General features: G+C 43.8%; 1 protein-coding gene across 1 annotated transcript in view; it reads right to left on the bottom strand.

Annotated features, from left to right (window-relative positions):
• Window positions 1-13,014, bottom strand: part of CLCN4 (chloride voltage-gated channel 4) — an 80,919-nt gene that overhangs the window by 37,604 nt on the left and 30,301 nt on the right. The window contains exons 4-6 of the mRNA XM_054472156.2: window positions 12,203-12,302; window positions 4,766-4,953; window positions 1,814-1,936 (exon numbers count right to left, since the gene is read on the bottom strand). Of these exons, the coding sequence (XP_054328131.1) occupies window positions 1,814-1,936; window positions 4,766-4,953; window positions 12,203-12,302 (411 nt within the window). The remainder of the gene's footprint in view (window positions 1-1,813; window positions 1,937-4,765; window positions 4,954-12,202; window positions 12,303-13,014) is intronic.

Here is a 13,014-nt window from a genome sequence, read left to right as displayed (position 1 = left end):
GGCTGAGGCATGAGAATCGCTTGAACCTGGGAAACTGAGGTTGCACTCAGCCGAGGTTGTGCCACTGCACTCCAGCCTGGGCAACAGAGCGAGACTCTGTCTCAAAAGAAAAAAAAGAAAGAAAAAGAAAAGGAGAAAGAAAAAAAGAAAATGCAAATTTGTTCTAATGTCACTCATGTTAGGGAGGAATTTGAGCATAACGCAAATTTTATGTCTATTTATGCACATTTCCTCCAGGAGAAATACCAGGTAAATGCAGAAAATTGCACCCAGTCATGTAGGAAAACACAAAATACACATGAGCCAAACATCTACCAGTTCACACACATGCCAGGGTGCCACACCCATCTCTGCCTGCTGTCTCAACTTCCCCTACAACTTCAGATAACCTTCCTTATGCCCTTCACAGCAACGCATAAGTCGCAGCCCTTCCGACACCCACTTCCACAAGCAAACTTCAAGTTCTTTGCAGGAAGTGACATATTTATTGTGGTATTTACGTATTTCTTAGCCACTTATGTGTACAACTGCGCTCCTGTTTTTACTAGGTTCCTCTTTTTGTCGTATGTGTCAGTGATGAAGTTTTGTGTATTGTGCCCCTAATTCATGTTCCCCATAAAGCCCTGTGGTTTCTGTTGTGTGATTTTGCATGGCATGGTGATTTTTAGGAATGTGTATGTCACATTATAGCAGAACTGGCTGCGCTGAGAAAATAGGTTGGTAATACAGCTTATTTTTCAGGTTCCTGAAGCAATATGTTAACATCAACCATCAAAAATTCAGCATGACATATTAAGACTTCTTTTTTCTATCTTTCCTGAAAAAAGACCATGTTGAATTTTGCCTCTGATTGTCTTTTCATGACTTCAGCCCTTTCTGCAAACTGCCTGGACCACCGTCAGGGCTGGAGGGTCCTCCCAAAGGGTGTGGATTTACTGCCATACTCGGCCCACAACTACATCTTCAAACTCTCTAGCCCACTGCCTGTGGGCATCGCTAAGGCATCAACCCAAAGGAGAGCTGAACTGCATGGATTACAGCGATGATACCAGAACTTTTAAAATTACTTCTGGCTAAAATTGCCACCATCTGGGCTTTTCGGGAATCACCTCAATTATCATGATTCTGCCCAGTAGGTCCTCATAGGTTTCAAGTTTGGTCTCAGGCACTCCCCTTAATCGGTGAGGTCACTTCCCTCATACTTCGGTTACATGAAAGTGCTGAAAACTATTTATAAGAACTCGAAATTCACGGGGGTACGTTCACAGTGCATGCATTAAAGGCAAAATTCAGGTTTTTAAAAGATTGCTATTAGCTTGCCACCAGAAGAGCAAAACGTGGCAAAAGAGGTTTCATCATCAGTGAACTTTCACAGCAACAAACCTCCACTATCGTCTCTCACATTACATCACAGATGCACTGATGAGTTATTACAGCGTGTTTATGTGTGTGGTTAATGAACTCTGATTCCACAGGCTTTAAGAGTTATGCCTGGTTTACAAAGACAAGGCTTTTATCATCTGAGAAGCAATAGCACAGAAATCTTGAAGACAGTGTGTAAATCCTGAAGTCAGAACACTGGGTTCAACTCACAGCTTACCAGCTTGGTTACCTGGGGCAAGTTACTTAACCTCTCTGTGCTTTAGTTTCGTCAACTATCAAATGCAGAATAATAGTACCTATGTCATAGTCCTATTGTGAAGCTTAATGAGTTAGTAGAAGTAAAATGCTTGGAACTGTGCTTGGCACGACCGTGCTACAGAAGAATTTGCTATTCTTATTATTGGTACAAAAAAAATCAGCCAGAACTCACCTCTGGAATGCCAGAGCCACAGGCATATGGTGCAAATACACGCACCAGGGAGACGGCCAAAAATGCAAACAGCAGCGCCCATAGGATGTACATTAAGTAATTCAGAATGTAAGCACTGGCACCCTAGACAACAGACACAAAACAAAAAAGGAAACATTAGCCACAGCTGACCTGAGCAACAGACTCAACCCCTCCCCATCTGTCTTGACAACAAAAGCTTTGATGGGATTGGGCAGGTTTGGTCCCCATCCTGTATAAACCAAAAGGCCAGCGTAGGTTTATCAGCTGTTGCTATTGCTACAGTCAGTACACACAAACAGAGCAGCGGGTGTTTCTCCGGGAGCTGTTTACACGCGCCTTCTACAGAGGGAAGGCTCAGCAGTAATGGAAACCGTGGATGATGCTTGGTTTTAATCACCACTTGCATAGAGTTAATCAAAGGTGTGACACAGAAAATCCTGCCTCCGAGACCCTGGCAGATTAGTTTTGTCTTGTCTGTGGTGACTTGGTCTCTTAGCTTTCATTAAGGCCACACCCAACCACAGCAAGCACTCGCACTGCCAATGAATACGGGTCGGGCCTGTATTTTAGAATTCTGCTACTCAAGGTGGGGTCCATGGTCCAGCCACATCAGCAGCTTATGAGACATGCAGACTCTCAGGCTTCACCCCAGAACTGCTGAACCAGACACCAGACACTCACGGCTGGGGCCCAGATAAATGTGTTTTAACAAGCCCTCCAGGAGGTTCTATGCGCACTAACATTTGAGAGGCACTATCAGAGAAGAAAAACGTGATACTTTCAGAATAATTCATTGAACCATTTATTCCAAATTATCTGATGTATGGAGAAGGTTTTCTGAACCAAACACACAGTCTGGGGTCCTATGTGTGAAGGGCCTGGTCTGCTGGGTACAGACCACACTCTCTAGACCTCAGCTTCTTGCCACCATCTGGATTACTTAAGTAAGGGGGGCAGGAAAGAGAGGTCACCTACAAGTCAGGCCATGGACAGCCACATGTGTGCCTATTAAATGCAAAAACACGTTCCAGGAGACCGCTCTGGCCTTTACAAGCACATATATTCACACCCTATGCGGTGAGAAATCGGACTAAGAAATACCTTTCACCCACTTAAATATGTACTTTTTTGGAGGCTAAAAATAACTCTCACTCTTACTAAAGGTAATTCTTCGAATCAAAGTATAAATCTTAAAAACAGTTGAAAAGATGGATGGCCGTATTTTCCCAAAACACACACTGCAAGTAGGAGAGAAGAATAAAAATATGACGCATAGCCAATTCTGTCTGCCCGCTCCCATCAACCCAAGTAGAGAATTTCTTTTTGGAAGTAATGGACAGCACTGAGAACGTGTGAGATTTCAAGATCCCTGTCTACTTCTGAGATTTGAAGGAATTAATTTTCAATTCCACTGAGAAAGAGGTTTAGCAAAAATGGCAAAGTGCATTCCAAATGTCTTCAGCTGTGGTAAGTCAGTCAGGTTAAAAAAAAAAAAAAAAGTGGGGAAGGGAGGAGATGTATAAATAGATTACATATATCTTGCAAGATTAGTTCTAGCTTGAGAGATCCTCACATTACCCCTAATGTGAAACTTGACAACCTGGTTCCTCCTCACGTGGCTTTCTGATCCTTTAATAACCCATAGTCATGGTGGTAACCACTGAAATGGGTTAGAAGTTAACTCTTTCCTGAACTAAGATTTTAATAAAGATCTGAAGCTCTAAATGCTATGGGTCTGTGGTTCACCACTATTATCTCCTGTGCCTAGGGCATTCTCTTTATAGAAGACCCAGAACATCCTCTATAATGTGGTCATAAAATGCAATGGAAGATGACTGAAAGCACAATGAGATGCCACTTCATAACCACTAGGATGGCTACAATCAAAAACAGATAATAACAAGTGGTGACAGCAAGGTGGACAAATTGGAAGTCTCATACACTGCTGGTGAGAATGTAAAATGGTACAGCCACTTTGGAAAACAGTCTGGCAGCTGCTCAAGAGGTTAAACATAGAGTAACCATCTGACCCAGCAACTCCACTCCCAGATATATACTCGAGAGAAATGAAACATATGTCTTCACAAAAACCTGTACAGAAATGTTCATAGCAACATCATTCATCATAGCCAAAAAGCAAAAGCAACCAACAAATGGATAAATAAAATGTGGTCCATTCATACAATAGAATATTATTCAGCCATAAAAAAAATGAAGTAATGGTTCATGCTACAATAGGAAGAAATCTGGAAACATGATGCTAGGTGGAAGAAGCCAGACACAAAGTCCACACATTGTATGATTTCATTTACATGAAACATCCAGAAGAGGCAAATCTAGAGAGACAAAAGGTAGATTAGTGGTTGCTCAGAGCTGGCAGGTTGGGGGACATGGGAGTGACTGCTAATGGAGACAGAGTTTTGGAAAGGATGACAAAAATGTTCTAAAATTAGATGTGATAATGGCTGCAAAACTGAATACACTACAAGCATTAAATAGTACACTTTAAATGGGTGAACAACATGAACTGTGAATTTATCTCACTAAAGCTGTTTTTTTAAAGGATAACTTAAAAAGTTATGTTCTTCTTAATTAGAAGATATCAAAGTCAACCTTATTTCTTCAGCATGATCAGCAAACCACCTTCGGTAAGAAATAATAAAGCCAAATATAACAAGATAAAGCCAAATATGAGGCTTAAAGTGTATATATATACATTGTGCACATGAAACAGTGGGGAAGGGTTTTGCAAGTGAAGTTTGAGTGGTAGCATTAGAGCCAGAAAAAGCCAGTCATCCTAGTGTTAAGCCGCGAACTTCAGAGCAGGCACTTGAAGGTGAAATCACAGACATTCACAAATCTCCCAGCAGCATTCCCAAGCACGCATGGAATGGCAGGGGTCCCCAGTCAGGACCCTGCCCAAATACCCACCTCTGACTGATTCACCAGCAGCTCCGACCATTTCTGCCACAGGGGACACTTGTCTCTGTCCTCAAAAGTGGTCTCGTTAGAAGTCCAGCAACACTGCTCATGGCTATACCAGAAGGCAGACAGGCAGACCCCCTCCTTCAGGTCCGTCATCCAGTCCACGGCGAGGTCGATGACCCCAGCCAAGGTGCCTGGAAGAAGTAACACGAGCCACTAAGAGGAATCGCACCATGATGCAACAAGAATGAGACCAACACGGCGGCCAGGCAGGGGCACATCAGCAATGATGGCCCAGATTCCAGAGCAGGCAATAAACTTGCAATGGGGCTGTCACTTACATAGGAAGCTTCTTTCATTAACCTTGCAGCACTTGAACATTTATGGTATGGGCAAGGCAGCACAAGCCCAATGAGAAATACAAAGGGCTCAGTAGCTTGAATTGGGTAGGAGAGACAAGCAACTTTTGCAATTTTTCCCTTTCCAAGTTTTTGACATTGGGTATTTATACTGTAAAAGACAGAACTCTCTCAGCGGCTTCTGGGGCAGGATCCTAGAATCACACACATCAATATTTCTCAGGGAAACATGATAATTCAGACAAAATGGACTCATAACAACTACGACGGCCTCACATCATAAATGAATAAGGTTTTGCCACCAAATGAGAACCAAACTCGGGAAAATCCTGTTTATTAAAACTCTCTGCATTATTTAAATTATAAAGAATTATGGGTCTATAAAACTAAATAACTATTTTAAAAGCCAATAGAAATGGGAGAAAACGGAATGTGCAGTTGAATGGATCACAAAAGGCGGCCTTGGGTCTCTTTCCAGAATAATGCATTCTCATCTCTCACAAAGGCAGAGAATGCTTTCAAGCATCTTCATTTTTCAGCCTTTGTTATTACAGGATCGGTTCTGCATCCACATCCTCACCGAAAGCATCCACATCTGGCATCAGCACTCACCCCTCCCTTCTCTTCTCCTGGTGTTGCATTGGACGCCGCCCACCTCAGCTCTACATCTCCTTCCTCCATGGGTCCTCGTTCTTCCCATTCCCCTTTCTTTCTCCTGTATCTTCAACCTCTTCCTCTCCTTGCCATCAGCATTTAAACATTAAAAAAAAAAAAACCCTCCCTGTTTCCACTTTCTCCTCTAGTCACTATCCAATCTCTTTCTTCCCTTGGCCCAGTCCATCCCCTCAATCTACCAGGAGATTCCCATGCAGCTAAGGCAATGGCCTTAGCTCATTCCTCTAGAGCAGGATCCACAAACTACAGCCCACAGGCCAAATCTGGCCCACAGCCTGTTTTTGTAAATAAAGTTTTATTGGCGCACAGCCACACCATTCAATTACATGCACTCTGTGGCTGCCTTCATGCTGCAGTGGCAGAACTGAAGAGATGAGACAGAAACCACATGGGCCACAAACCTGAAAATATTTACTCTCTGGCCTCTTGCAGAAAAAGTTTGCTGACCCCAGTTCCAGAGCTCTCAGCATCATCTGACTCTGTTGACCACTTCACCCTTCTAGAAACACCTCTTCCCTTGGCTTCTACATCATGCTCTCCTGCTTTCCTCCTCACTCTCTGGTTTGCTCTGACTCCTCTGATCTTTCTGACTCCTCCACCCAACTTCTAAAAGGCCATTTCCTCAAAGCTTGACCCTAAACCCTTTTCTCTTTTTATACTATGCTCTTAACCCTGGCAACCTTATTCATATCCTTCTATTTACCATTAGGTATAAATGTACATCTCAAGCTGTGCTTTTCCAAGCACATAGAGCCCACTGCCTATTACAGAGCCAATCACTACATAGCCCAGCCGTCAGCTTCCAATGCCCACAGCAGACATCACCAATCAATAATAGCACACTCTACTGGATTCACCTTCACAATTCTTTTGACATACCCATGATAGACATCACTAATCAACCATGACACACACTTGTGGACCTACCCTCCCAAATCTTTGTAGCAAAGCCCCAGGCAGTCAAAGCCAATGAATGGGCATTGTCAAAGAACACAAGTCTATTTGCCTTCTTGGGTCTACTAGGTGTCTCCACTTCAGTCCACCGCCACCCAACACCAAACTAAAGCATCCTCCTCCCAGCCTCAGCTTTGTCCGAGCTGGGAGAGGAACCCACCATCCAGGCACAATACTGTGCAAACTAGAAATCTGGGAAAGCAACCCCCTTCCAGGCAATCCCCATATCCCAGCAGCTCCACCTCTGAAATCTCTCTTGAATCACTGCACTTACCCCCATCCCCACTCGGGCTGTCTTTCAGATCACCGTGTTGAAGTCATTGCTGGCAGGACTGCTGCAGGAGCTTCCTCTCTGGTCTCCAGCCTCAGTCCTGCCCCATTCATGGCCTCTCCACACTGTGGTCAAACAGGCTTTCCAAAGGCCAGACTGACCCGTGCCACTCCCCTGTGGAAAGCCCTGCCATGGTTACCCATTATTCTCGGGAGAACACCCAAATCCTCAACAGGTCACCCACCCTGACAGCTGGCCCCTCAGATCTCTCCAGCTTCATCTCTTTCCCTCACTAACTCCCCACACCCTGCCCACTCCATGTTCCTGGAATGTGCCACGCTCTCCTACCTGCACCATCTCAGCAAGCACTGCCCTCCCCTCCCATCAGACTCCTACTTATCATCCAGATTCCAGCATTTATATCACCTCCTCTGGGAAGTCTTTCCTGATTTCCTAAGCCTGGGTTAGGTATACTTCCCTCGCATTCCTGTGGCTGCCTGTCCTTCCCCATCACCAAACCTCTCACATCCTGATATCACAATTAGCTCTCTTTGTCTTTCTCTCCCTCTGTGTGTGTGTGTGTACTTCCATTAGTCTATAAGTGGTGAGTAACAAAGGTTTCATTGTCTGGTTTTCATACCACACTGGGGGGTCAGGCCTGGCATCCAGACCCTGTGTCCGCTCTAAGTGGGCAAGGACCCTATCTGTCTTGTCCATTGTTACATCCATGTCAGGTGCATAGTTGGCACTATATATCCATGTTGAATAAAATATTGCAATAAATAAATGAATGAAAAAAATCAGAAAACTCAGGTCCATTCATTCATTCAAGGGATAGTTATCGACCATGTACCTACTACATGCCAGTTACTCGTCCATGTCTTGGGAATATAGCAGTGAAAAGAGTAGACCCAAGTCCCTGCCTTTGTGTAACTGTACCTGGGACAGGAGAAAATAAGTATATTAAAGGCTCTGTTAAAAAGTATAAGGGCCAGGCGCAGTGGCTTATGCCAGTAGTCCCAGCACTTTGGAAGGCCGAGGTGGACAAATTGTTTGAGGCCAGGAGTTCAGGACCAGCCTGAACAGCATGACAAGATCCTGTCTGTACAAAAAAAAAAAAAAATTAACCAGATATGGTGGCACACGCCTATAGTCCCAGCTACTCAGGAGGCTGAGGCAGGCGGATTGCTCAAGCCCAGTCTGCAATGAACCATGATCGCACCAGAACCAGACCCCGTCTCAAAAAAACCAATTCTATTCCTACGCATATACCCAAGAGAAATGAAAACATCCATGCACACAAACACTTGTACAAAAATGTTCATAGCAGCATTCTTCAAAATAGTCACAAAGTAGAAACAACTCAAATATCCATCAATGGATAAGTGGATAAAAAACGTGTGGTCTATCCATACAATGGAATGGTACTTGGCGGTGAAAAGGAATGAAGTATTGACACGTGCTACCACACGGACAAACTTTGAACATATTATGCTGAGTAGAAGAAGTTAATCACAAAGACCACATATTGTATGATTCCATTTATATGAAATGCCCAGAATAGGCAAATCCATAGAGTCAGAAAGCAGGTTAACAGTGGCCTAGGGCTAGAAGGGGGATGGTTGGGGAGCAGGGGCTTGATAGCTAAAGGGTATAATGGTTCTTTTGGGGATAATAAAATTATTCTAAAATCGACCATGGTGATGGTTGTACAACTCTGTGATACATTAAAAACCACTGAATTGTATACTTTAAATGGGTGAATTGTATTGTATGTGAGTTATATTTCAATAAAGCTTTACATACATACATATATACATCCACACAGCAGGTGAGGGAGGTGAGGCTTAGAGAGGGAAGGATGTAATTTTATTGTTTTTTAAATTTTAAATATCAGGTTTGAAATTTTTAAACATGCAATTCAATAATGAAAGACTTGATTCCAAGTATACAAATATATATAATTAGTCTAATTAAGTTAGATATATCATTAGCTATTTCCTGATTTATTCTTTCGTTTTAAAATGGACACATAACATTGTATGTTTTAATCATATACAACATGATGTTTTGAAATACATATACCTTGTGGAATGGTGAAAACTATTTCCTGATTTAAAGTTGGAAACTGAAACCCAATGAAAAGAAATCCTACATGCTCAAAGTATTTTCTCCAGATCATGAAATCCTGGATGCAAGCTTGGTTCCGCTTAATGCTAGTTTGCAGAGTCAGCTAAGTAAACACTGCCCCCTAGCAACAGCACGCAAGAACCATAATATTTAGTATTTCACGAGGTCTTTCCACAGGGTCCGGTAATGTCAAATTTAGAACTATCCATAGTTCTCTGTTTTTCCACAGGAAAAACAAAGGCAGAGAGCTCATTATCTTGATTTTTTAACTTTTTAAAACTGACACGTAATAATTGTGTATATCAATGGCATGTTTTGATCTATGTATACATTATAGAAAGACTTGATCGAGCTAATTAAAGATCCGATCATGCCGTTATTTTAATGGCAAGAACTACAATTACCTTCGCACCAAGTGAATCACCTCCCCAGTTTATTTTTGTGGTGAGATTATTAAAGTCTACTCTTTCAGCAGTTTTGAGATATACATGATTATTAACTGTGGTCACCATGCAATGCGACAGCTCACTAAAGCTTATTCCTCCAGTCTAACTGAAACTTACACCCTCTGATCAACATCTCTTTCCCCATCCTGTCCCCATCCCTCCCTCTAGCAGCCACCTTTCTACTCTGTTTCTATGACACTGGTTTTTTTTTTTTTTAGACTCCACATATAAGTGACATCGTGCAGTATTTGAAGAAGAAGGTGAAGAAGATGGGAGGGTCCTGCAGATATCCGGGGCAAACAGGATGATCACCGCAAGTTTCATCATTATTCATTCATTCACAACCCCCCTACTGCATACCCAATCTTCCTTGCTGATTCTGGTTCTGACTGCGCGTCAGCAGGCCTCAGCTTTCTTTCGTGGTCCAACAGTGACACCCAGCGGTGACTTCTGACAAGCACCTGCGGAGATGCCGTGGGCCTACCCATGAGGAGAGTCCGAAGACAACAGCCACTGAGGGGACAGCCGGCCAGGCAGTGAGACCCCGGGTCCTCTCCACTGTTAGTCCAGCGAGGAAGGGGGAAGTGAGTGGGACATGGCTCTCTGGCTGTCCCTTCAAAGTGCATCCAAATCAAAAGAACACTGTAGCCCTTTCGTTTTCAGCATCACCCCATTCTCACCCTCCCATGTATTCCCCTGCTGATGTGCCCACAGGCTCTCCTTTGGCCAGCGGGGCTCACCCCTGGCTGCACATTACAATCACAGAGGGGAGGGGCAGGCTGTATTCAAGCCATAGGTCCTCTCCAGAGATACTGTTTAAGTGAAGCCGGGGCAGCAGCATATTGTTTTTAATTCCCCCTCGTGAAAGAGCTGATGGAAATCAAGTGGATTATAAAGCCAGCTGGTCAAAATCAGATTAAAGTCAGCCCAGTTGGGCTCCTCCGTCAGTCAATAAATCTAAGCTGTGCCGTTATCAGAACATCTATTCCTGTTCTGAGTTTCTTCATTTACCCTATTTATTTCTCCTTCCTACGAGCCAAGAAAAATGACACACTATAAGGTTTTATCAATCTACTCTAAATAAGGACATCAAAATTCATAGCAAACTCCCACCTGGCCCACCTTCAAAGGCCTTCACAGAAGCAGACAAGCAAAATTGGTCGTCCAATACCTTGTGACAATGAAGTCTAATTTCCTGCCCTGGCTGCTGCCAGTACATGACGGGAAATGCCACTGGTAAAGGAAGGACAGGCTTGGAGAAATGGACAGACAGCATCTGTGACTAGTAGGAAAGGACTCCCCCTCCGAGCATTCCTCTTAGCTCTTTATGGGACGCTGAGGCAGGTGAGGGAGGTAGAGCCCTTCCCTGGCAACCAAGCCCCTCCTCCGATGAGCTATGGAATAAATCAAGATCACCTGGAAAATGAAAGCCCCTGGAATCACAAAACTCTATCTGTGCCCCATTTGTGTTCTGTCCTTCTTCGACCTTACTACATATATTCTGCCTGGGTTCTAGTAAATTCCCTGATCTATTCTCTAACCATAACTATTATGTTGTTATATGCAGGGGATTTTTATTAAGGAAACCTCTTCGTCATGCCAAATTTCTTATTCTTAGACATTAACCTTCACAATCTCCTAAAAGGACATAAGTTTTAGGAAATGATTTCCAGGAAGGGCTGGTGCGTTTGAGATTAAAAAGACGGGTTTCCCCTCCAGATAGCATCCATTTACTCTGGAAACATCTACTGCTCGCAAACATGGTGTTGGAATTCTAAAAACGAAAGATGCAGAGTTCCTGAGGGTCAGGACGATGGAGGCCCCTGGGCCTGCCTCAGCTCCCATGGGTGTCTAGCATGGTGCTGACTGTTGCCGGATGTTTCCAGTTCATCCCAGAGCCTACCAGTAGTAGTAAAAGGCAATCTCATATGACATTTTGTTATTGAAGATAAAACAGTCCGTGATTTCGTTGCCATCTACATAATCAAGAATAACCGAATATAAAATGTGTGCTTGGCTGGGCTCAGTGGCGCACACCTGTAATCCCAACACTTTGGCTGAGGCAGGAGGATGGCTTGAGCCCAAGAGTTTGAGACCAGCCTGAGCAACATAGTGAGATCCCATCTCTATGAAAAAATAGCAAAAATTAGCTGAGCATGGTGGCGCATGCCTGTGGTCCTGGCTACTCAGGAGGCTGAGGTGGGAGGATTGCTCAACCCCGGGAGGTGGAGGCTGCAGTGAACTGGCATCATTCCACTGCCCTCCAGCCTGGGCAACGGAACAAGACCGTTTCCAAAAAAAATGTGTGTTTTCAGTCAAATCCAGTATAGTAAGAAAACTCTGCTCTGTGTGGAAAGGCTACCAGCTCTATCGTCACAGCTCTCCAGAAGCCTGTGCCTGAGCTCATGCCTTGGGCATGCCTTATTGATGATGGATTTTAGGTTAAATATACAGTCACGCATTTTGCCTTTAGCTATTTCAAGTAACAAATCCCTCCCACAGGGGTAAAAGCGACACGCGCCATATTCCAAATCTCCCAGAGGGTTCGTGTTTTGAGGTTTCGGCCTCTGCAGCTTCCCACGGGAGTGCCGCATGCCCATCCACGTACCCGCCAGCAGGCCGATGAGCAGCATCACCACCCATCCCGACCAGGCATCCAGCAGGCTCTTGATGAACTCCCATATGGATTCCTTGCTCTTGCTGGTGATCTAGAACAAAGCAGACACAGCAACTGATCTGAATGCATTTTCTAATTCACGCTTTTTTCCTTGAAACTGTTTCCTCGGGTAACAGGGTCATTAAGAAAATAAAATGAATGTCATCAAGCAGCTAAATTCCCACTGACGTGATTCTTTCAGTTATGTGCCGCAATGGTAAGATGAGCTTTCTAGTTCACAGAGCTATAAAGATGCCACAATAGTCTCCAAAGAATTTGAGCACACACTCAAAGAACTCACTTAATTAAAAAACATACTAAATGTGATTTGATCTTTGATTATTTAAAAGCTATGCTGAAGGAGGACATTGGTTCGGTGTCTCCATTCTGAATATGAGTTACTATCTTAACTTACATTGCTAAGTTTCATTAAAAAGCCTCTTCACACAGACTTCATCTCCTCCTTTTGTTTTCAAGGTTAAATTTTAGCAGCACGAACTTAGAATCAGCTGGCATAGATCACGTCTCCCACAGCAGATGGACTGCCTATACACACCTCCCTGTGCTAACAGAATCGTATGCTCCTCTGAGATCATCATTCCCTCACGGCCTTTTAGAGCAGTGGTGGGCAAATGTTTTCTGTAAAGGACCAGAGAGTAAAGATTTGGGGCTTTGCGGGCCAGATGGTCTCCGTTGCAACTCCTCAACCCTGCCACTGTAGCACAAAAGGAGTCATAAAAATATGGAAATGGATGTGCATGGCT

The sequence above is a fragment of the Pongo pygmaeus genome, chromosome X, assembly GCF_028885625.2.
Source record: "Pongo pygmaeus isolate AG05252 chromosome X, NHGRI_mPonPyg2-v2.0_pri, whole genome shotgun sequence".
In the NCBI taxonomy this organism is placed as follows: domain Eukaryota; kingdom Metazoa; phylum Chordata; class Mammalia; order Primates; family Hominidae; genus Pongo; species Pongo pygmaeus.
The sequence above is the reverse complement of the archived record's forward strand: the minus strand, read 5'-3'. Positions and strand labels throughout refer to the sequence as shown.